The sequence below is a fragment of the Pocillopora verrucosa genome, chromosome 8, assembly GCF_036669915.1.
Source record: "Pocillopora verrucosa isolate sample1 chromosome 8, ASM3666991v2, whole genome shotgun sequence".
Lineage (NCBI taxonomy): Eukaryota > Metazoa > Cnidaria > Anthozoa > Scleractinia > Pocilloporidae > Pocillopora > Pocillopora verrucosa.
In genome coordinates this window covers 20,627,167-20,651,454 of record NC_089319.1, presented here as the reverse complement: position 1 = coordinate 20,651,454, position 24,288 = coordinate 20,627,167, and the positions used below count along the sequence as shown (strand labels likewise).

Genomic DNA, 24,288 nt, shown 5'->3' with positions numbered 1-24,288 from the left:
GAATTTACGATTCGATAATGGACTGACAACAGAAGAACGAACAGAATTTTTGATGGCTGAATTGTGTCATACTGTATTGCGCACTCTGTTCTAAAAGGACAGTTTAAATATATGACTCAATTATATTTAGATATCCTTTAAATCGTGTAAACAATGTTTCTCATTAAGCTGTAGAATCAAGAAAGCAAATACAAAGCAAACAACAAAGCAAGTAGATAAGAAATCCTGTCGGTCATAAAATTCTTCACGTCTTTTTCAGTCATTCTTTCCTTAATTGATTTCTCCATTTTCTCTGTTAAAACACAAGTGCTCACCTTTTCATTAGTTCCCCTCGTCATTTTCTTAACTGTTCCCTTTCGACCATTTTAAAACAATCGCGAGGAGCTCAGTGTTAACGGAATGTCTGATAAAACCAGTGAGTAATGTACCTGCTTTAAGTACAACTTTTGCACATTATATTCTGAGTTGACTTTAGTTTGTTAAATTTTAACGCACAACTTGTCCTTTACAATAAATACGTGAAAGTTTAATTGCCGCTGTTTTGTAATCAGCGCCCAGCTACCGCGCGTAGAGTAAGCGAGTAAAGAGCTTACCGAAGCATTTCAGTCGAAACCATATCATGTAATGTGTTCGGAAAACGGCTGTGAATGTGACTATACATTCCTTACACTTAAGAAACAGCCGCACTGATTGTGTTGTAAAAGACACCTCCCACTCAAATTAATGCGAACTTTTGTTCATAGCCATGGTCACGCATATCAGTCATTAGGCAAATGGTTTGGTTGGTAAAACCAGTGAGTAATGTACCTGCTTTAAGTACAACTTTTGCACATTATATTCGGAGTTGACTTTAGTTTGTTAAATTTTAACGCACAACTTGTCCTTTACAATAAATACGTGAAAGTTTAATTGCCGCTGTTTTGTAATCAGCGCCCAGCTACCCCGCTTAGAGTAAGCGAGTAAAGAGCTTACCGAAGCATTTCAGTCGAAACCATATCATGTAATGTGTTCGGAAAACGGCTGTGAATGTGACTATACATTCCTTACACTTAAGAAACAGCCGCACTGATTGTGTTGTAAAAGACACCTCCCACTCAAATTAATGCGAACTTTTGTTCATAGCCATGGTCACGCATATCAGTCATTAGGCAAATGGTTTGGTTGGTAAAACCAGTGAGTAATGTACCTGCTTTAAGTACAACTTTTGCACATTATATTCTGAGTTGACTTTAGTTTGTTAAATTTTAACGCACAACTTGTCCTTTACAATAAATACGTGAAAGTTTAATTGCCGCTGTTTTGTAATCAGCGCCCAGCTACCCCGCGTAGAGTAAGCGAGTAAAGAGCTTACCGAAGCATTTCAGTCGAAACCATATCATGTAATGTGTTCGGAAAACGGCTGTGAATGTGACTATACACTCCTTACACTTAAGAAACAGCCGCACTGATTGTGTTGTAAAAGACACCTCCCACTCAAATCAATGCGAACTTTTGTTCATAGCCATGGTCACGCATATCAGTCATTAGGCAAATGGTTTGGTTGGTACTGAGCGTGTTTCCCTACCAAAGCTTGTGGTGCGATTTGCCTATAACAAGACGAATTCAAAAGAAATGGCTTTTTTCTCTGATCAGTTTTTGCGTGGTGTATTGTTCTTCACTGTTATCGGAGTTTCCTCGGTGGCGATTTTAAAGATCTGGGAAAATAGAGAATCATTGCTGAGAGAAATCAGGAAACGATTTGATACAAACGATGTAGTGTTGCGTCAAATGGCTCAGCGTAATGTCGAATGGTGCAGTGTACACACATACGGTGTAGCGTTGCGTGAAATGGCTTAGCACTCTTTTGCAATACAGGACACAAACGACGAAGTGTTGCGTCAAATGGCTCAGCGTAATGTCGAATGGTGCAGTGTACACACATACGGTGTAGCGTTGCGTGAAATGGCTTAGCGCAATGTCGAATAGCACAGCGCAAATATCAAACGGTGTAGCGTTGCGTGAAATGGCTCGGGGTAATGTCAAACAACATAGCGTACGCACAAATAGTGTAGCGTTGCGTGAAATGGCTCAGCGTAATGTAGAATGGTAGAGCGTACATATACAAACAGTGTAGCGTTGCGTGAAACGGCTCAGCGTAATGTCGAATGGTACAGTGTACACACAAACGGTGTAGTGTTACGTCAAATAGCTTTGCAGAACATCAAATGCTCTAGCTCAACATTAAATTGCTTAGCATTACATGAAATATTTCAATGTTGTGGCGAATCGTCGAGCTTGCTCGTGGCGTGACGTAAAGGCTATCTTGCCGAAACCACCAAACCACAAATGTTTCAGCTGAAATTTTTAATATTGATAGCCTACGGCAGACTGTATTAACATAAGAATGACTGTTTGAAAACGGCGGGCCACAATGCTTAAAAAGCATATTCCAGTAGTAATTGTTCTGATTAATTTATAAAGCAGACGACAAAATAGATATTTTGGTTTGCAGGTGTCAAACATTTTGATGGGCGGTACAATGATAAGATAAAGCACTTTGAGCTTAGGCTTTCTTTCAGTCACTCGATAGCCAATATGAGTGATTAGTATCTAGTGTGTTTTAGTAGCAACGTTTGGTGTGATTTTTTTTATAACTGGACAAGTTGGAAGAAATTATGTTTTTCTCCGATCAATTCTTGCGTGGAGTATTGCTCTTTTCTTTTGGTGGAATAACCGCAGTAGCGATTTTGAAGATCTGGGAAAACAGAGAATTCGTGCAGAGAGAAATCAGAAGACAAATTAATTCAAACGGGGCTCGGCAGCCTGAAGAAAACGACGAGAGGTTTGACTAAGAAGGTGAGAGTTATGACAGAAACGGGAACATTTTTATATGCGTCTAACAGATCTAAAGTTATCTTAAAAAGGTATTATGCATGTTAGTTCTTCTTTTAAAGACATCTTCGACATCTCTGTTGACCAACTTCCTTGCAGGTAGACGTGTTGTACGGGAAATGTTCAAACAGAAAAATAATTGTGTGCTTGTCGCTCGAATCATTGAGATGAATTTATTTTTGCGAACATATTAACCTCAATGTGGCTTTAATAACTCAAGACAGCACTCTAACGATCATTTATTTTAACCAGTTTTACTTTTCTAGAGAAAGAAAGCGGAACGGAAGGCAGGCGACAAAAAATGCGGTCGAAAATAATCTTAAGTAATTCACATTGCACTAGGTAAACTAATAGTCTTGACCAATCAAAGAACAATTTTACACTTACCGCACTTCCGCTTGCTCTACAAAACCACACGTGAAGACCTCTGACCTACATATTTCCTCTGTTTTTACATGGTTAATGGATAGCTAAAGAGTAACCAGATAGCAATTAAAGGACAGAGAAGTTAAATAGGTAAATGTTAAACGATGAAACATATTTTTTAATTCTTCAGATATGACAATCTCCCGAGAAATCAGGGAAGCTATTGTGTAATGGTCTGATTCAGTCGACGTCTTCTGTTGTATGCTGTGCTGTAAAGGCTTTTAGAACTGTATATATTGAATGTCACGTATGGGTACGGCAGTTCATAAATGCACCCTAGCCTGTCCATTGCTTAGCCTCGCCGGATTATGTAATGCAGATCAATAATAATTGTTGTATTTATGATAGTGACCATAGGACAAGTGGGTTTGCAATTTGTTTACATGATAATAAGAATATAATGTCAATGAGTTCCTTTTTGCCGATACCGCTTTTGTAGTTGTCAGTTTTTAGCGTTCCTGCTATGTATTGAATGTTGCAGCCTTATTAATGAATGTAATATATAAAATAAAAGATTAAAAAGCCACCATTATTTACTTGCGTGATTTGTTTTTAATGTCGAAGGAACCCAGGAACGATCGTGCAGCCACTTAAATGTCTATTTTAACACTTTTGTCCTGAGGGTTTATTGTCCGTCAGTCCATTCTAGAATGGACTAATACGCACAACAGCACAATTTCGGGGATGAGAAAACACTAGAAGGAACATGATTGCATTAAAAAAAAATGGCGTGACATCCAGAACTTTACCATTAGATCGAATAGTTTACAGTTTCCCATTGCGTTTATTTCTACAACCGGAACTTTTATTTTAAACTTCATCGCTTGCGCGATTTGTTTTTAATGTCGAAGAATAACCCAAGAACAATCGCACCGCCACTTTAATGCTTTTTTTAAGAACAGTGTTTCGTCCTGATGGTTTATTGTCTGTCAGTCCAATCTATATTGGTTGGGTTTTGGGAAAACCCCGAAAAACGCAGCGGCCTCATTTCGTGGACGAGAAAATTCTGGAAGGAACATGATTGCTCTAAAAATGGCGTGACATCCAGTAAAACAATGATGTCATCGTGCAAATTAGTTGCTGTTTTTGAGAGTGGAATCTCTCTCAAACACAGCACGCATATTTTTCGCAAATTAGGTGCGTGACGTTGTATATCGTCGTGGAGGATGTTTTGTAAAGTAATTCCGCACTCATGGTAATGACTGATCAACATTTGTCGACAGCTATGCTGGCAGATATATTTAGTATCAGGCATCGTGTGTGCAAGTGTAATTATTAAGTATTGTATTTCAATCATCGCGTGAGTGTGACGATTTTCTAAGGATTATCTAGAACATCTTATCAAAAGCGACTGTAAAATTTGATAAAAGTTAGGAAGACGCAGCAATATACATTGGATAACTCCTCACTGAATCTGGAGTTGTTAATTGACTTGCCTGCAAAGGGACACGCTTTCTTATTATTTTTCAGGCGTTTAACCCACGCTTGGGTGCGATAGCCGAAATGGCCGTAACGGCCAATTAATTAAAAAAGAGAATTTAGAAGATCATGGTCTCCGTAATTCCTTCCCGACAGAAATGATCTCTTTTCCCGCCAAAAAAGAGTAAAGTTTAATAGTTATGTAATGAAACTTCTCCTCTGTTTGACAGAATTTAACGTCGTTCTAGGAAGTATATATTTCCAACATCTAACTGGTGAATTATAGCCAGGGTCAATTAATTATTGGAAACACATCACTGTTTTGAGAAGTCGATATCGAGATAATCTTTCAATGCGACCTCACATTCATTTTGCCACACATGTAAATATCTGCGACTGAGACGCAGTTTCTTTTCATGGAAACACCATTCGCTACATTTGATTTATGGAAACTGCATTCAAACTTTAAGTTCTTACAACGACATGCTAAATCGAGCCAGTTTGAAGCACAATAATTTGTTTAAACAGTCATGTTTTCGTGCTTTACTATTAGAACGAATAGTTTACGTTTTCCCAATATTCCTACTTCTTCAACCGGAAACTTTTGGTTTTGTAGTTACAGAATTTTCACAACTAAGTGCCGTAAAACCAGATGCAACCGGAAACCGTGTAACAGGACGCAAATAAACCTTGATATAGGTTATAGATTTTCCTCAGCTCTGTTAATTTGTTATAGTAAAATAATAAACATTTCACTAAAAGTAATGATCAATGACTGACTATCACCAACAAATATAATTGTTTACCGGACATTATTCATAGGCTCTCGGTCTTTCCGACGTATGAATTTAAAATTACTTTTCAAATTCTGATTTGTTTGTGTTGAAGTCACAGTTTTGCCCCCAATCATCAAAGTTTGAAGTTTACAACTTGAGTTGTTCATAACAGTTTTAAACTGTAAAATTATATATTTGCACTCGCGTGGTTTGCATTCAGTAAAAAGATGGGGGAGTATTTCGTGACAGCACAATATCACTTGTTTAACATTTCAGTGTAAACTACTTTTGAGCAGGCGATTTATTTACTTGAAATTGTCGTTTGGAGGGCTCTGGCCGCACTCTTCAAAATTCCAAGGAAAAAGAGGCCCAATGTTAACTTTGTCAGAGAAAAAAAGAGCGATAGCGAATATTAAACCAAAGTAGCGTGACATCCAAATGTTATGCAAATCATGAATGTGAGAAAAGGGGAATCCCCTTATTACTTCGTGCATATTTAACAAGGTGAAGTTAAACAGCTTTATAGAGGCCGCTCGAGGTTTACTCGATGGAATCACAGTCTTCGCCCTTGCTTTGGACAAATCAACATTTTACGTTTGATAAAGTACCAGATAAAATTCAGTGTCAGACGAAGATTTTTGCCTTTGGAAGTGTAATTAAGTGCCGTATTCAGTTATTGTAGGGGTTTAAGACTGTAATACTTACTGTGTAAAGAAAATCTTATAACGTGCTCTGTATGCGGTAACATGACTGTTCAAGCGCTATCCGCGGTTCGATGAAGCACATTGTTGCAATGATTTCGCATATTTGTCTTATTACATTTAGGACCAAATGTTATTACATTTAGGACCAAATGTTATTACATTTAGGACTTTATTACATTTAGGACAGTTATTACATTTAGGACTTCAACAGGCCTTGCATCGCGTATGACTGTAATTGGTTTGCTGTTCAATTGGCAAAGTTGACAAATTTTTCAATTAAAAATACCTTCATGCTTTGATTATTTGAAGAAAGGGAACGTGATGAGTGTTTATTGCTTCTGTGAATCGGATTAGTATTTGAGAACAGCTATGAGTTAATTCACACCTGCTGACGGTCGTTAATCTATTTAAAGTATCTGCTCTTATCAGATGACATTTGATTGGCATTTTGCATAGGGATAGGTGCCAAGTCACTGCATAACGCTTGGCGAAGCACTTTCAGTCGCAACCCCATCGTGTGACGTGACCAAAAAACGGCTGCGAATGAGACTACCGTATTTATTCGATTAAACGTCGCGGCGTTAATTAAAGTTTTCGTGATTCGAGTGCGACGTTTATTTGAGGGCGACGTTTCATTTAAAATCCAATTTATTATTTGCAAACAGTAGTATGGTAACTGACCACTTCAATTTAAAAAAAAACAGCGACATCTTTTAGAGCTTGTCTAAAAAGTCGTTTTTTTGTGTTGTTCTCAATTTCGCAATTTTCATGTGCGTGTCCCGCCTTTCAATGATCAGTTTGGCCTTTAAAATGCAATCGGAGGAATTTACGAGAACGGAGCAAGATTGAAAGTGTTGACAGAGGGTACGGTTACACGTAAGCTACCTCAACGGCCGCCTCAGCGTTGTTTGGATAAAACATATCAATCAGCTTCCCTAAGCAGGGAAAGGGTTATGAAATGAAGACAGGCCATAACGTCATCATTTTCCGTAATTTTATACCTACTCAAGTTAAAGCGTAACTTGTCAATAAATATTTTAAGCTAAGCCCCGCAAGCTATTAGTAAAATAGTTTGGTTGATACTAAGCGTGAGGTAAACACTCGGGATCAAGCTCGTCATCTGGGATGTTGACCGTTGCAAAGGGGAGTGACGTCACGGGTTCATAAGTTTTTATTTGTGGGGTTGCACGCAGCAAGACGAATTCAGAAGAAATGGCTTTTTTCTCCGATCAATTTTTGCGCGATGTATTGTTCTTCGCTGTTGGTGGAGTTTCCTCGGTAGCGATTTTAAAGATCTGGGAAAATAGAGAATCATTGCTGAGAGAAATCAGGAGACGATTTGATTCAAACAAAACCCGGCAGCCAGAAGAACACGACGAGAGGTTTGACTGAGAAGGTAAGAATTCTGTAAGCTATGAGAATATTTTTTCAAAGTCTGACAGAATGATGAATATACTGGAGCAAGCTCGGTATATGGATGTTCCATTTATTGTCACTGCTCTAAGCCAGACTATAATTTTTTTACTTTGGAAAAATTCGTCGAGGTAAATTTCTTTTCACGCGCCCCCCGTGCGAAGTAAAACAACAAGCTGAGGCAGGATCGCGCACGTTTTTCTCGCGCTACTTTGTGAATGAATATTCAGAGTGATCATTACGCTGTGGTCAAAAGGGCACCACGGCTGAATGCTGAAAGTTCGTTTTCGTTTCAGAAGCTCGCGTGTCATGGGAAAAACTTGAAGACAGAATATTTAGAAATCTTAAAAGTTTCCAAATCTTGAATAAATCTAATCCTGTTATTGTTTTATAGTTTCCTTTTGTGTTTTTAGACAAATGCGACTTACGGTGGGACGGAAAAAGAAGAGTAAAGATCTGTTATTTGATTTACAGACTTCATCACACAACAGATTGATTCAAGTTAGAACAGAACTTGTAGTACATGTATATCTTGATTTGTATCAATTTTTATTGTAACATAGAAATCATAGACTAGAATCACTGGCTGTTAGCTGACTCTGTTCAGTGCATGTCCATTGGCAGGAAAGCTGTTTACATACAAGACATTGTTGACGCGGATAAGTTCCGCATTTTTGAGCTGCACTAGTCAGCCTTTTGGTAGTGCTTTTTTTCATTTGCGAATCTTCAGGTAATAACTAAAACTTTGTTCTATTTACGCTTTGTTGAAACGTGCATGAGATGGCAAATTTTAATAGATCATTGTATCGTAGGATTTTTAAATACTTGCAATTATATTGCGTTCTGTTTTTGTACTTGGTCACGACGCTTACGACAGGTCTGACCGCACTGTTGTTTTCGCAGGTGTAAATAGTTTTCTTTAAAAAGTCTTTTTTTGTAAGGATTTTAGTCAGATATATTGATGTGTGAATGAAAGGTTAACAAAAAAAGAAAAAATTCAACGCCGAAAGAGAATTCGCTCTTGGTTCTTCTGTAATGGGGGAATGGCATTGTTTTTTTTTTCTTCAACGTTTGGGGGAATCCCCGAAAAGTGAACTCAGCCGTTGATTGGTTTAAAAGATGTCAATTTATTCTATTTGATTCCATAACTTCCTCTGAAAGTGAAATGTTACACGTGGGCGGTTTTCATTTCATTTAGTAGAAAAGCTAGAAACTTTACTTCAACCGTGTGTTCTCAACCTAAAAAACACATGCCCTATGATTTACCAGCAGATGAATTCAAGCATCTGAAAGCCTACGCAGTATGAAAATAATTTAGTTTTACGTAACATCTCCACGAACGCTTCATGTAAAGATGAATAGAATAGCCACGCGCAATGGGCTTGTAATATAAAAATCTTTAATACGACTTACTCTCGGCATTTGTTTGGGAAATGTTTGTCCAAGAGCATTGAAAGCAGCAGTATGTTTATCAGTCGCAGTCAACATTGAATCGAATTTCGTGCCCTTGCGTGGTAACTATTCAGTAACAAATTGACTCGATGAGCAACAAAGATAATCATACCGATGAAGACTTGAAAAACAGTAATTGTGTAGTCGAGTTATTCACCTGACATTTTGATCTCAAGGGTTTTGATCGAAATCCTAAAAAATACAACAGCAAACGAGTACTTGTACTGTTTGTTAAAGAGAGAAGTCTAGAATAAAAAGTAAACTAATGTAACTGGCGTGACATTCAAACGAGCACTCGAGTTATCGTGTAAATGAGCTGTAGTGAAAAATAGGGAAATCCCTAACATGGCACTCATAGACGAGACTGAAGTCGGTCAATTGCAATTTACTTCGGTGTGGATGATTGTTTGGATATCGCTCTTGATTTTAACTTGGGACTTAATTGAGCCGATAGACTAGCTGATATCTTAAAAGCTTCAGAAAAACGCGAGCATCTTATCGGTGCGTTTAATTCTTTCTTGCTAATTCATAGTTAATTTCTAGTTGTATTTATTTTTTAATACAGAATGTTCAAACGCCTTTTTAGATTTCAACCCAGTTTGATGGAGCATAACGCTATTATTTCGTCAAACTAATTTGTGTCGCTCCACCCGAGCGTTTATGCATGGTTGAGCTCTGCCTACCAGCGAAGATGAGAAAGAATGGAAATATTCCTGTAGAATGATTCTCAGGTGTTGTGACCTAACAGGAATCCGTAGAACTGTTACATTAAAAAATCTGTGAATGGATTAGGTTAGGTCGACTGCGTAGGTTGAACCTGTTGGCTGGTTGCCGAGTCACTGCATATTCAGTCGACTAAAACAGCTTATCGAAGTACCTTCTGCCCTAACACCATCATGTGAGCCTTACCTTATGACCGGTATTATACCCTCTCAAGTTACTTATCATATCATTAAATATTATGAATTAAGGCTCGCAGGTCAGTCACTAAGCAAATAGTTTGGTTGGCGCGTGTCTTCCTTGTAAAGCTTGTAGTGTGATTTGCCTATAACAAGACGTATTCAGAAGAAATGGCTCTTTTTTATGATCAATTTTTGCGTGGTGTATTGTTCTTCGCTGTTGGTGGAGTTTCCTCGGTAGCGATTGTAAAGATCTGGGAAAATAGAGAATCATTGCTAAGAGAAATCAGGAGACGATTTGATTCAAATGAAAACCGGCAGCCAGAGGAACACGACGAGAGGTTTGACTGAGAAGGTAGGCGTTATAACAACGAGAACATTTTTCTATGCGTTTGAAAACTTTGTCAGGTATATTGGTTCTTCTTTTTAAAGACTTCATCGAATCCTCGGAACTCGAACATGGGAAATGTTCAAACAGCAAAAATAATCGTGTACTTCTCACTCAAATCAAAGAGACGAATATGTTTTTACGATCAGATCAACTAACAAGTGTGGCTTTGATAACTCAAAACAACAGCCTAACATTAATTTTTTTTTAACCAGGTTAAGGAGTACGCTAGATACATGAAACTCCACTAGCTTGGAACGAAGGGATCGGCTTACCCTAACCCAACGTAACATCAATATTTATTTGCTATTTAGACAAACAAAGGATTATTTCAAAGTTCGCGCACTTCCGCCTAATCAAAATACATGCACGCGGAACGAGAGAGAATGTCAGTGAATATTTCCTCTGTGTTTACATTGTCGATGCAAAGCTAGGAAGTGTCCAGATAGCAATTTAAGGACAGAGAAGTTAAAGATGTAAATGTTAAATAATGATATACGTTTTTTTAATTTTTTAGACGTGACAAGAAATCAAGAAAGCTATTGGGGAATCCCCATACCATCCCCATAGCAACAGCTGTCTTCTTCTTCTTCTAACTCATTTGCATCATATTAAGAAGGGTCATCTGATACAGAGGGTAAAGCAGAGATGTTTCCATCCAAGGATATATGGTTGTGTGCTGTGTCCGCTCTCACTGGTGCCATTATAGTACTCCTGGTGTTCGTGTTACAGCCAAGATGTGGGAATCAAGCGATGAGAACACGCAAAGTCCCACAAGAGCACGACGAAAGAATGGGCTAGTTGAAAACAAATTTTCGGTGAGTGAGCAAAAATAATTCGAGTTTGTCTCTCATGAACGGAATACACACGCTCAGCTCTGAGACATGAATGATTTGTTTGGGAACTTTTATTTGTTACTCGGCAATAAAAAGCAATCTGACAGTGCTTCCCCGAGACATTTTGGTGCGCGGTAAAAAATCTAGTCGTGGTTGCCTCAGAAGTTTGAAATGAATTTCAAAACCTATAAATAACTGCAAGAAAACATGAATATTCAATTTTGCGTCATTCATCCGAGGCCTTTATTTCAGTGAGGGTGACACGAAAAACCTGTAAGCTACAAGTCTTGTTTGTCAAACCAAGGAGCAGAATTCCCAGAACATTGCACAAGAGAAAACTATACCAATTTTGAGAAAGAGCCAACGAGGAAAAATCAAACTTACACGCGTGTCCACGCAACATTTGATGACTTTTAGGTAAATTTGCCTTTGATGTGACACGAAAACCTGTAAGCTACAAGTCTTGTTTGTCAAACCAAGGAGCAGAATTCACAGATCACTGCACAAGAGAAAACTATACCAATTTTGAAAGAGAGCGAACGAGGAAAAATCAAACTTACGCGCGTGTCCACGCAACATTTGATGACTTTTATGCAAATTTGCATTTGATGTGATCAGTTCATTCATTCATTCAATCGAAGCTTTTAACGTAAAACGGGACATTTTGGTGCGCGGCAAAAAATTTAGTCGTGGTTGCCTCTGAAGTTGAAAATGAATTTTAAAACCTTAAAATAAAAGAAAAAAAAACATGATGGAAGTTTCTTTCGTGTTTCTTTGGATTGTATAACCGACTTGTATACTGAACCAGTATACCGCACAAGTGACTTGATAGAGCTGAGAGATTCTTTATGCACGACTTTGCCGACCAATTTTTAATAATTAATGTCTAGGAATCAAAAATATTTGTTTGCCAACGTATTATCTCGATTTTTAGAGTATCCCTCATTACCTGGTGGGAATATAGACCCCATTTCCACTTGTATGAGACTCCTATCCGTGCCTGAATGTATTATGAAAGATACGAAAGTAAACTGTTTAATGCATCTCTCTCTCTCTCTCTCTCTCTCTCTCTCTCTCTCTCTCTCTCTTTAGATTGTTGTCTGCCTATTTGCTACTTTATCTCCTTTTCCTTTTTTTATTCATTAAAAAGGACTTAAGATATGTTTTTGGGATATAGACCTTTCATTTAAACATTCTTTTTCGTGGCCACATTGCAATGAAGAGAATTACGAGCATTGTGAAGAAAATATCGAGAATTTCATCAGACAGACGTAGCAAATACTCAGTCATAGGTACACGGACCCTAAAATAATTAGAAATTTTATATTTTTGATTATTCTAAAGGTCATTTACGAAAAGATATTTTCCACCAAAGCCCCCGTCGAGCTGAAATATTTTTTGTTCTTTCCCACGTCAATTTTTGAACCAAATCCTGTCTGAGGCTATGAAGTAAACTCGACCTTAAAGTTGAAGATTTTTTTGAAGGTACTGGAATCTTTTTTCCTCATAAATGTCCTTCTTTTCTTTATAACAAAATAATTTTTCCACATATGGCTTGCGCTTTGAAAGAAGAACTGCTTCCATTTTCGAATAATTCAATTTAGCACTTTTTGACGATTTATTTAGAAAAATGTATTTCGTAGCAAATACGCATTTAGTAGCAAATACCCACTTTCAGTTTTTGGTGACAAAGTTGATTTTTCTTTAGAAAATGCGATGCATTGATGATGTAACACCCTCGCCATCGACTTTTAACGCAACATCGTACCAGAATGCACAACGCGTGATCAGTCAACGTCAGCATTTTTTCTTTTTTCATGTCAATAAACAAAATGGCGGAGATTGTTGACAGTGAGGCCGCTCCGGTAGAGACATTTATACCAGAAGTACATCTTGATAACAACGATAGGTGTAAACTCATCGCTTTCTACAAGGTGAGACTAATTTTGTGAGACGTGTCCCTAAAATTGCCGAAGAAAGCAGCGAAAGAATAAAAAGAAACCGCTTTAAAAGACCGAAGGAGCACTTTGAATTCAACTTCACATTAGACGAGCTAGTAGGAGTGTGAAAAAGTCTGAGGGCATGTAAGCTGAGAGAGGTCATGAGAATTGGAGAAGATAAAGCAACATTCAGTGAAAGTATTTCAAATGTAGTTTCTGCGGAAATACTGACGTTGTTATTGATCGCGCGCGCAATGTTGCCTTAAAAAATCGTCCCGTGTAACATACTGTTGTCGCAACAATGTTGCGTTAAAAGTTGTCTTGTGAAACATGGATTTAAAATCGCCGTTAAAAATTGTCGTTAAAAATCGTCCCGTGTGACATCATCTTAAGAGAATAGATAAGAGAAAGGGTAAGGTAATCTTTATTTTGCCAGGATGGCCCATTCAGCAACGAGGGTGATATCCAAAGGGGTCCTAGACAAGAGAGCGGACAAGTAACACGCCCTAAACGAAGAAAAAATAAAACATTTTCTTTTCATAGTTATTTTTAGTCTCGTGTTAAATCTTTAGTCTTCCTCTTTTGTTAGATAAGTTTAAGGCTTGCGTTGTTTCATTGAGTCTTCCTTCGTCTTTTGTTACTTTTTTAGCTTAGATGTTTTGATGAGTAATGCCCTTTAATGAGCTTTAATGCTCTTTAGTGGTTTTATGCTTTTAAATTCTTAAATATCCGTGTGTCTTGTAACTGAACTTATAAATCACATGATCTACCCCCTGAGTAAGAGATCATACAAACTTAATATTACTGGTCAGAATACAAAGGAGTCCCTCTTAACCACCCAGTGAATGAAAAGGTGACAAAGCTATTGGACCACACGGAAGTGGCTAAGGTAGAGAAAGCATACCTCGTGCAGCGTTTATACAGACAGGGTTCATAAATTTTGCAACCGCATAGAGCTCTTTCGATGACGTTACGCCTTTCGTTTACACGTCGCCGATCAAGACCACTACTGACACTAGCTTGTTTCGAGGAGCTTTTTCAAAACGATTTGCTTTCGTTCGTCGCTTAAGCGGCTATGCCATATTCACCCCCAGTTTGACACACTGTGTAAGGTTCTTGCTCGATTGCTTGACGAGAGACTGCCTCCTTTCCTCATTCCTTCTCATTAGCAACATGATAATTTGCCTGAAAATAATTCAGGCTTGAACGAGATTTGAAGTAAGTGTACTCCGCAGTACAAACATATGAATTTCATATATTCACTTCAGTATAGTTCTAGTTTGTACTTACTAATTTTACTTATATATTATATCGAATTTGTCAGTTGCGTTCAGGCCAGCACTTAATATTTGACCCATTTAGAAGAAAAGAACAGAAAAAGTATAGAAAAGTACATCATTCAGTGTAAAAACATTCGTCTGATTCATTGTTATGAAATTTCACCTGGAGGAAGTTTGCAAAGTAAGTTGAGAGATCAATACACCAACAAAGGCCAACATACCAACATTTTTTCTTTAAATATCATTTGACAATATCTCCTAGAGCGACGCACGAATTACAGCATGCCAGTTACCAATAGCATCAGCAATACAAGAAGTGGGGAGATGATTGATGTCCAAGGGACGCGTAGAGAACCATAGTTTCCTTTCCCGATAACGGCTCCAGTTAATAGGGAAATGATCAAATGTCCAGATATTTTTTAATTTTTCAATTCTGCCAATTAAATTAAACGTTTGTAACTATTTAGTACATACTTAAATGCGATCTGTTTTCGCTAAATCAGTATATCACAAAGTGAATGGATGGATAGATACCCGAAAACAATAAAGTAGGAAGTGGTATGTTTGATGTAACTGGTAAAGTCCTGTGTTCTCAGACAGAGAAATCGTTCCAGTGCGAATAAGGATAGGGTAATGATAATGATAAATAGGCTACCTTGTAAATACTCTCTACTGATACCGAACAAAGGAGCGAAGTCGAGGTTGAGGGAAAAAAAAAAAAAGAAAATTCAAATAATTCCCCTGAACCTCGACTTGGATCTTTTGTTTAGGATCAGTGAAGCGTAATTCGAAACTAGCTCATAACGTCTTCTATCAGGCAGATGCAAGATAGAAGTAAAACATCATGAAATAAAGAATTATCCAAGTAAAACGTTTTTTATTCGTTAATAATTTTATAACATAAGCTTCAAAAAGGACCCCACGGCCAGGCGGTCAGGAAGGGTACAATAAAAATGTGTGATAGCTGTTCAAAAACGTATTAATGGTTGACTATGTCCTTAACGCTGACCTCAGATTAAAAAAGAGTACAAAAAGGAAGCCATGCCTAGCTACAACTTTTTTAACATACAATTCGGAAAACACGTAGGGACGGTCAAGCTAATGACCTACAACAGAGATAAGTCCCATGTAGTGTTTAAACGAACGAACTAGTCGCAGTGACCGACTGCTTTGGTTAATGATCAGTTTACCTTTATTTTGTCGTAAGGACTGGTCGCAAAAACAGTTTACAAGACTGGACAATCAAAATTTCATAGGAAAATATTAGATATGTATAATCAAAAAGTTCAACGATGTACAAAACGTACTACACTTGAACTAAGCACTTAAGGTTAACTCTTAGATTAAAACGTATTTAAAGTTAACTATGGTCAACAACAACCTTTTTCTAACATGAGCCTCGAAAAGAACACCAAGGCCAGAGACAGCCGGAATTTGTATAATCCCAATGTTCAATGATGTTTTGTATAATCCCAATGTTCAATGATGTAAAAACGCACTAAACATCAACTACATACTATAAGTAAATTTTTGGTACAAAAAGTACTAAAAGTTAACTATGATTAACTATTTTTTTTAACAATCTTTGAAAAGGACACCAAGGTCAGGCATAAAGAATGTATATAATCAAAATGTTCAATGATCTACAAAGCGTATTAAACATTAACTATATACTAAAAGTAAATTTTTAGTACATAATGAACTAAAAGCTAACTATGGTTAACGATTTTTTTTAACATAAACCTTGAAAATGACACAAAGGCCTGACAGTAAGAATTTGTTTAATAAAAATGTTAATTGATGATGTAAAAACTAACCTGTACTACAGGTTAACTACACGTACTAGAAGTTAAGTTTTGCTTTTTCGAAGTGATTATAAATTGTGTCCAAAGTAATGCTCGCGTTTATTAAAAACGTCATAACAAAAGAAGAGGCTATTCCAGCCTAACGATAGTGTAAAAGTTACACTCGTTAGTTAATTTTGTTGTAATCGGCTTTAAGGTGCACTTCAGTGATCCTTAATCGTATAGACGATCTGTTGCGCATTCACTGAACGACGCTGTCAGGTAGCTATCGAAAAGCATTTATTGCTGTCGCTGTCAGGGAACTAAAAAGGTCTTTAAACTCAATGTTAACGATCGGCATATTGTTCGGTTCAGGCCGAATTAACCTATGTTGTAGGCATTCCTTTAGTAGTCAAGAGCATAGTTTTTGATCTGTTACGTTACACGGCCTTAATGATACTATCAGATTTAAACCGTCCTTTGGTTCTTATAAGTGTAAGCCGGTATTGTAGACGACCTGCGCAATCGTTAACGACGCTGTCAGGTAACAATTAAAACTGACTCTTTAACTCACTCAAAGCCGAAGAAGCCCACATATACGGTTACTTAACTATGCACGCCTTTGCTCTTACTGTTAAAAACAACGTTTTTGATCCATTATTTGGGCTTAATAATACTATCAGGGTACACCCGTTATTTAGTTGCGTCTAGGTATAATAAGTAGAAAGCAACCTTTAGTTATTGATAATCGCGTGGGAGATATAGTGCGATTAATTAACGACGTTATCAGGGAACTAGTGATTATTCTAACCCACATTTTACCGTCGTCATTTTTGTTTCTTATAACATTCTGGAACGTTTTAGTAATTGACAACAGTGTTGAACTGATGCCTATTCATTAATGATGCTGTTAGGTAACTAAGGAAAAGGCTTTTAACACACTCCGATAAAAGCAGACCTAACTAACAAGAAAACACCCCTGTAGACTTTGAATATAAAACGAAACGCAACTAAATAACAAGTGTTACTCTGATACTATGACACATACTCCATAACTATGAAGAAAGTATGCACGATAAAATGGTAACTCCCCTGGCTCAGTAACCATTAGGTATTTAGTCGTGATTCACTTCCTCTTTACTTTACTTTCCCGCGCCATTTTTCTGACCTTGTCTGTTAATCGCTGTTTTGTTCTCATTTCTTCTTCCTGATCCTCTCTTCCTGACAATAGCTCGAGTTCCAGTGACCTAAAAAAAACGTTGTCAACACTGTCTTAAGCTGCCCTGTGTATAATCTCAACTTAAACTTCTATTTTTTTTTTATAACTATTAAATAATCTCCTCCTTGATGTCCACACAACTAATTTTACAGCCCTCATGAGTATATGATTAAGCAATTTAAGCAGTAAATTAATTACGCAGCCTGATGATCATTTAATCAGTCTATTTCACTAATTGTAATGTATAACCTTTTCATCTGTGAGATCACGAGGGGTCTTTAGGTATGTTATATGCCTTATTGTTTCCTGCTAATGAACTCCCGTTACTTCCCTTGTTTACCATCTTTCTTTCTTTTGCATTTATGTTTGTAGGATTTTTTTGTGCATGACAAACAAGTACAATTACCTTTTGTCGCCTTTCACCCGCTGCCAGACGACTTCTTTCTTGATAGCGTTAGCTTCAATAAGGTCTTTGGTTAATTTGAAAAGATGGGTTGCCTGCTCTTCCGTGAATTTTTTCCATAACCTTGAAGATTCAGCAGATACCGAGCCTGAGATGTGCGATATGGATGACGGCGCAGCTTCTGGTTGGGCTGAATCAAGATACCTCTTGACTTTCGCTTCAGCAGACTCTATGTCAGATGGGGGCTCGCAACCTTTCATGTGTTCTTCTCTTAGTCTCCGGAGCTTTAAGACCACAGCCTTCAAGGGGCGTTCCTCCAGAAGCGTTGTTGTTGTTAGTTTTTCCTTCACGTTGGCCTCCTCGATAGCGCCTGTCTCGAGGTCTTGTTTAAATAGCTCCTTCAGATGTTCCGTTTCCTCCCTCTTCCACGGCTTTGGGACTGCTTTAGTCTCCTTGGGATCATTCTGTGGCTGATGAACGTTGCTTGATTTGAGGGCAACAAGTTTGCTCACTGCCCTTCGGCCAAGGTCAGTTTCGACAAGCTTATCGTGGACACGATAATACCTGGCTTGTGTCAGGGTCTTATGCTGGGCTAGGGCAGCGAGATGATCCTTTTCATCTGGCATGTGGACATGCATACCAGTAGCAAGAGACTTCCGTATAATTGTGGCAGATATTCTTCCCTCTGTCACAATCCCCTCTCTCTGGAAAGTTCGCCATACCGACGTTGATACCTGCGAAGATGTTAGGGGCATCCCGTTGCTTGAAATGAATAGTTGTTCAACCTGTGGGGTAGCTGCCGTGAACTGGCTTCGTACAGTTCTTAGGTACATGTCCATCATTTTGTACAAATCGTCATATACCCAGATAACCGCAGAACCATACTGGTCAGCTGTTTTGTGGTTACTAACAAGAATTCTGTAACGAGCCTGGTCTTCGTCTGTACCCGAGTGATAAACGGCGTCCTTGAATTCAGCTACGGTCATGTTTGCAATGACCCCACTTCTTCCACTATTGTCGATGACGAGACGAGTCATCAACCAATCCCTTACTTCGCAGTGAGTTTTGTCGCTGATTATCCTTTGAACCTCGGCCCCCTGACTGGTTTCCTTTGACGATTTGCCAAGCTGTTTTACTGCATTTATTCGCTGATCACCATGGCAGATTTGGTAGAGATTTTCACTGGTGATCAGTTTCTTAAAATCTTCCTCGTGCTTCTGAAGCTTTCTTCTCAGAACTTTCTTCTTTTGGGCCGATGACCAGGAAGACATCAGATCCCGGCGGGCGTTTAACATGTCAACGCTTACTTCAGACATGTCGGGTTTGCGTTCTTGCGTCAAAAATTTATAAAATAAACGCAAACTCATAAGATATGAGCGCACAGTTCCAGGTTGGTACATGGAAACAGCATATGACAACCATTGCTTCAACAGAGTTACTCCTTCTTTTCCAGGAAGCAAGAGCAGGTACACGGGTGGTTTTGGATTTTCGTGTCTGACTTCCGTTTCATTCATCTGAAGCCTCTTTATGACGCTTAAAACCTGAGATTTGTACTGCTGCGCCATTTTTTCGCTTCGATATCCTCCGTCTACGTCCGTCAACCATTCATAGAACTCTGTCAGCAGTGTTCCCGTGCTTAGGTCAACGCCTCCAGGTTGGCCTTTGGTCTTGATGTTATCGTTTTCACTGATTTCACAGTCGCTTGGGACCCAGTTTGTGTCCAATGCTTCGTCGTTATCGCTCTCATCTCCATCAAGTGCTTCATGAAATGCCTCATACATGCTATCTTCGTTGACTCGCGCCAGTTCCTCAGCAGACTCGAGCTCACTCTTGAAGGTATGGCCTTGAGCTATTCTTCTACTTTTAAACTGTTTTACCGTTTCGCGCCAGTCTTCGTCATTATCAAGGAATGATCCTTCGTTGATTTTGTCCTCGCCAATTACCTCAATTAGCTCAGTCAATAGTCCCTCGCATTCTTGAGAGAGAGAGGAGGAAGAGATTGATGTGATTGATTGTGTCGAGGTATCTGGATCCGACTCTTCGCTACAGAGGTAATCAGGATCTAATTTTCGACTCTCCTCACTGTCAGAGATCTCAACACATTCAAAATCTTCGTTCTTGTTACGAGTATTTGCATTCTCTTCTTCGCTGTAAATCTCGTCTTCCCACTTGTCCTCTGTATCATTATCGAAACTTTCCTTGTGGTTGCTCTCCATTATGTCTCCTTTGCATTCTGCATTCAAACCTTCGGTCACTAGCTTCCTGTATTCTTTGTCACTGTCGACAAGGTCATCACTGGTACTGTCACTGGTTCTTGCATTTTGTTTCTTGGCTCTAGCTCTTGTTTTTTCAACTTCATTCTTTTTCCACGCCTTGTGTGCAAGCCTGTCATACTCTTCGTCACTGTCTTCTTTACTACGTTTCTTTTCTCGAGTTTTCTCTTCTCTACTTCTTATTTTGCCCTGTGCCCTTCTTCCTAATTCTTCATAATCTTGGTCGCTGTACATGTCGTTGTCTTCTGGGTCGCATTTCATATTTTGCTCGTTAGAATTGCCAGCTTCATCGCATGCATCATACTCCTCGTTAAGGTTTCCTTTAAAGTTTTTCTTATCTGATGTGGCCTGTTCATTCGTCCGCGCTCTTTGTTTTCTTTGCCTTTTTAAGTACGAATTCACCTTTGAGAGTGACGCTCGTGGGGCTTGCGCTAATGCCTTGACATATGCTGAGGACTTTGGTTTCAGATTGTGAATTCCACTTTGAAGATGTTTATCAAGCTGGAAAATTGGCGTCTTGGACATCTTGCATGGTGAGAGGGGGCAGAATTTTACTCGCCGATTGGGTGCCTTTTTCTCCCCAGTGAAATAACCATCAAGCTTACGACGCATTTTTGTCATGCCATGCACTTCTTTCTGATGGCGACTAAGATTTTTTACACTTCGCTTACACTTTTTACAAATCCTAGAGATCCTCGCGGGGCGCTTGGCATTGGAGGATGGTGAAATACCATTATCTGCAGAGGTCGAAGGAACTTCTTTGCGGTCCTTTTCATTGACACTATTAATTGGAAAAAATGAGGGTAAAAGAAAAATGTTAAAAACGAGCACTAAGCGCATGCAGCTCGAAAATAAAACATTAAAACGTTAAGAAACTAAAAATATATATGTATTGTGGAACATTTTTTTGTTGTTGTTGTTGTTCGTCCGTGTCTCTTCGTGAAGTGAGAGACATTCTTTTAAAGGGTCATGTAATGAGAATAATTTGCGATGTTAAAGACGTGGTGATAGTCAAGGCGCGCGAGGCGTAACAATATACGTGATAATGACAGAAGAGTAAATAATCATTTGCTAGACACAATTCTAAAATGTTTACTTTCAAGTTTTCAAAGAAAAGGCAAAAACGTAGTGGAGTTGCCATTAATGATTAAGCTTGAAGGAAGTGTACAGCTTATTCGGACTTATAAAAGTCCCTCACTAAAACTGGCTCGTTGTGGTAACACATTTATAGCTATACCTTAATTCAAAAAGTTTTATTAGTGTTATCTAGTCATATGATTGAACATGTAACAAATCAGTTACCTTGCCATAGGAATATAACGAAGCATTTTAACAAAATTTACGCGAAGTTTATTAAAATTCAGTTCCATGTACAGTAATGTTTTTTTTTCTTTCACAAAATTAACGCGAATTTTTGAAATTAAAATTGAAATTAAAACCTTGCGTGGTATACATCAAGTGTTTTACTTGTGAGAGGAATTTTTTGTGTACACTCTCCCCTCTGTGTATTCTGAAAAAAAGGCCACTCGCGTTATTTCACGCTGTTAAAAAGTAGTCAACAGTGCTATTCCAGAATTTTGATTGGTTATAGGTATTTCATATACCATGGACCACATTTATAGTAGGTTTACGCATCAGTTAGAACAGCATGGGAGCTAGGATAAGGCCCTTTTTATATGGTCTCGGGTACCTGAGACAACCCTCCTTACCGAGACAACTTTATCGAGCGTTTATATGAGAAAAAGTTGTCCCTCTTAGTCGGGTTAAAATTAACACTACTTAATTATTCATAAAGCATTTCAGTATTCAAATTTCTAGATATCATTCTTCGTTTGAGTTTCTTTCATTCGATTAGTGTGGGCTTTGTTGAGCTCATTCTACTTTTGTAACGTAAATTTGTGCTTTAAAAGCTGAAACTTCGAAAATACGTGACTCTCGACACGCCGTTAATTGTTCCGGGTAGGCGAGCCTAAGTGTCAAAGTGTGAGAAAAAGTTGTACCTCTTGCCAGGGTTACCCTACCTGCCTGCCCTACCTGTCTCGCCCCCCATCAGATCATATAAACGGTTGGTAGAATCTTTCACAGATTGTACTAAAAAATTACCTCGCCTAGGGTCACTCGGGGGAAGGGTTGTCTCGGGTACCCGAGACCATATAAACAGGTACCAACTCAATTCTTTTCTTTATTCCGCTCGCGCTTTTTCGATACGAGATACTTATAGCCATCTTGGTGCAACGCCCGTCATTGGCAATCCACCATATACATCTCAGGCCTTACTGGAATTTCCCTGTATCAAGGAAGCTTATCACACGATAACAAGGCGACCTCTACTTGAACATGGCCTGAAGGCAATGCAAGTAAACTCTTACCTCGTAGAGTGATTTACATTGGTGGACGTTGACGCGCCATTATCGGCGGGGGAAGAAGTAAATCCTGCGTTGTCCATTTCATTCATACTATAATGGAAAAATATGGTAAAAAGAGAAACGTTAAATGACAGGCTATTAACAATACGCCTTGGAGCTAACAAACACAGGTTGTAGTTATCAACTGTTCCCGACTTGCGGTACGTTGAAGAGTTGAACAAGTCTTTTGTTTCGCTTTGTGGCTCCTTTTACTAAATTTTTTTTGTTTGTCTATACAAATTATAAATATCTATGGGAAAAGTAATATTTCTCTAAATCTTAGCGCTAGTACCTAGTTCTTATTGTTGAAAAAATTATTTCTGTTTGAAAACTATACTATTTAAAGAGGAGGTGCGCTATTTAGTATTTGCGCTATTTATCTATCTAGTTACATTATAATTAGTCACGCTGACTGCTGGGGCCATGCTTTCCGGTTTGTGGAAGAATGCGTAATTTCATGAAATTTTCGCTGCCTTTTTATAGTGGCCTAAATGACGGCAGAGGTCAAGAAACGGTTATTTTAAAACTGAATTGATCTAAATATTGTAAAGAAATGTCTAGCGACAGCAAAATCTATGATTACGTCCGTTATTAGAATTACGCATATGTACAAACGGGCTACTGCGTGTATTTTAAATTCAACATTTTCTTTGTGATGGCAATACTACCTTTCGATTAAACGTAACATATTTACGAACTGTAAGCACCTAATAGTGCCAATACAAGAAGAAATAACTGATTATATCATCGCAGAATGCAAGAGATTCGTCCCAAGTCTTTAGTAGCTAAAAGTTGAAGTTTTAAAGTAAAATTTGTCATCCAAACATCTGATCATGACAGATCACAAACATAAAATATATAAAGCAAACCTCCAGAGACAACGCGGCAGTTAAAGTAGGTTAATTAAGACACATTAAAGTACTATAGAAGATAAAAAATACTACAAACCTCTTTAAGCAGCGTGCAGAAGGATTCACGTGCGTCTTTCCGGTTTACGTGGCTCACATAACGTCACGTAACGCAATCTCATGACATCTCATAACACGATACATTGGGCTTTAGGCGTACGCGTCTCCCAGATAAAGTAGCGTAAAGTGGTTTCTTAGTGCATACATTCAGTTAAAAAGGGACAGGGTTTCTGTTAAAATGTATCTATACTTTTATTATTGATATACAAAACACAAGTACATCACGATAGGACTCAATGCACTTCACACGAAGTGAAACGTGGAGCCTTAAATGAATAGGCAACAGGTAAAAGGCTTACAATTATTAATATAAAGATTTGAAAATAGAAACATATACGCATTTGTGGTACGACTATCTGCTACTGTAGCAAATACGCATTCGTGGTAGCAAATACGCACTATGCGTATTTGCTACGGTAGCAAATACGCATTTGTGGTAGCAAATACGCAGTGTGAGTATTTGCTACGGTAGCAAATACGAGGTGAGTATTTGCTACGGTAGCAAATACGCACTTATAGTAGCAAATACGCAGAGCAATCTAACTCTCTCTCTCTCTCTCTCTCTCTCTCTCTCTCTCTCTCTCTCTCTCTCTCTCTCTCTCTCTCTCTCTCTCTCTCTCTCCTTTATCACGTGATAGGATTGACAATCGCACCCAACGGAAGACGACGCAGACTGGTTTATCAATGGACTGTTTAGTTTTGATTAGCTTATGTAAATGTTTCTTTAATCAACGATTGTTTGATTTTTGGAATAGTGTAAACGATGGGTCTTATGAGACTGTAGAGGTAGTGGCGTCACAATTCTTAGATAGGTGTTAAGTTCTTTTGAGTG

The 24,288-nt window shown here is 38.3% G+C and overlaps 1 protein-coding gene across 1 annotated transcript; it reads right to left on the bottom strand.

Annotated features, from left to right (window-relative positions):
• Window positions 1-17,175: 17,175 nt before the first annotated feature.
• LOC136283054 (uncharacterized) lies at window positions 17,176-22,538 on the bottom strand. Its single transcript, XM_066171221.1, has 3 exons — window positions 22,453-22,538; window positions 17,814-20,864; window positions 17,176-17,435 (listed from the first exon to the last, which is right to left on the bottom strand). The coding sequence occupies exons 1-3, from the start codon at window positions 22,536-22,538 to the stop codon at window positions 17,315-17,317; spliced, it is 3,258 nt and encodes a 1,085-aa protein (XP_066027318.1). The 3' UTR covers window positions 17,176-17,314.
• Window positions 22,539-24,288: the final 1,750 nt, after the last annotated feature.

What these genes read in the sequence shown, in the direction of transcription:
- LOC136283054 (XM_066171221.1), bottom strand. Translation starts at nt 22,538, where the DNA reads ATGAATGAAATGGACAACGCAGGATTTACTTCTTCCCCCGCCGATAAT. An exon ending in AATGTAAATCACTCTACGAG is followed by an intron (nt 20,865 to 22,452) that starts GTAAGAGTTTAC and finishes TCCAATTAATAG; the next exon opens with TGTCAATGAAAAGGACCGCA. An exon ending in CGGGTGAAAGGCGACAAAAG is followed by an intron (nt 17,436 to 17,813) that starts GTAATTGTACTT and finishes CGTTTTTTTTAG; the next exon opens with GTCACTGGAACTCGAGCTAT.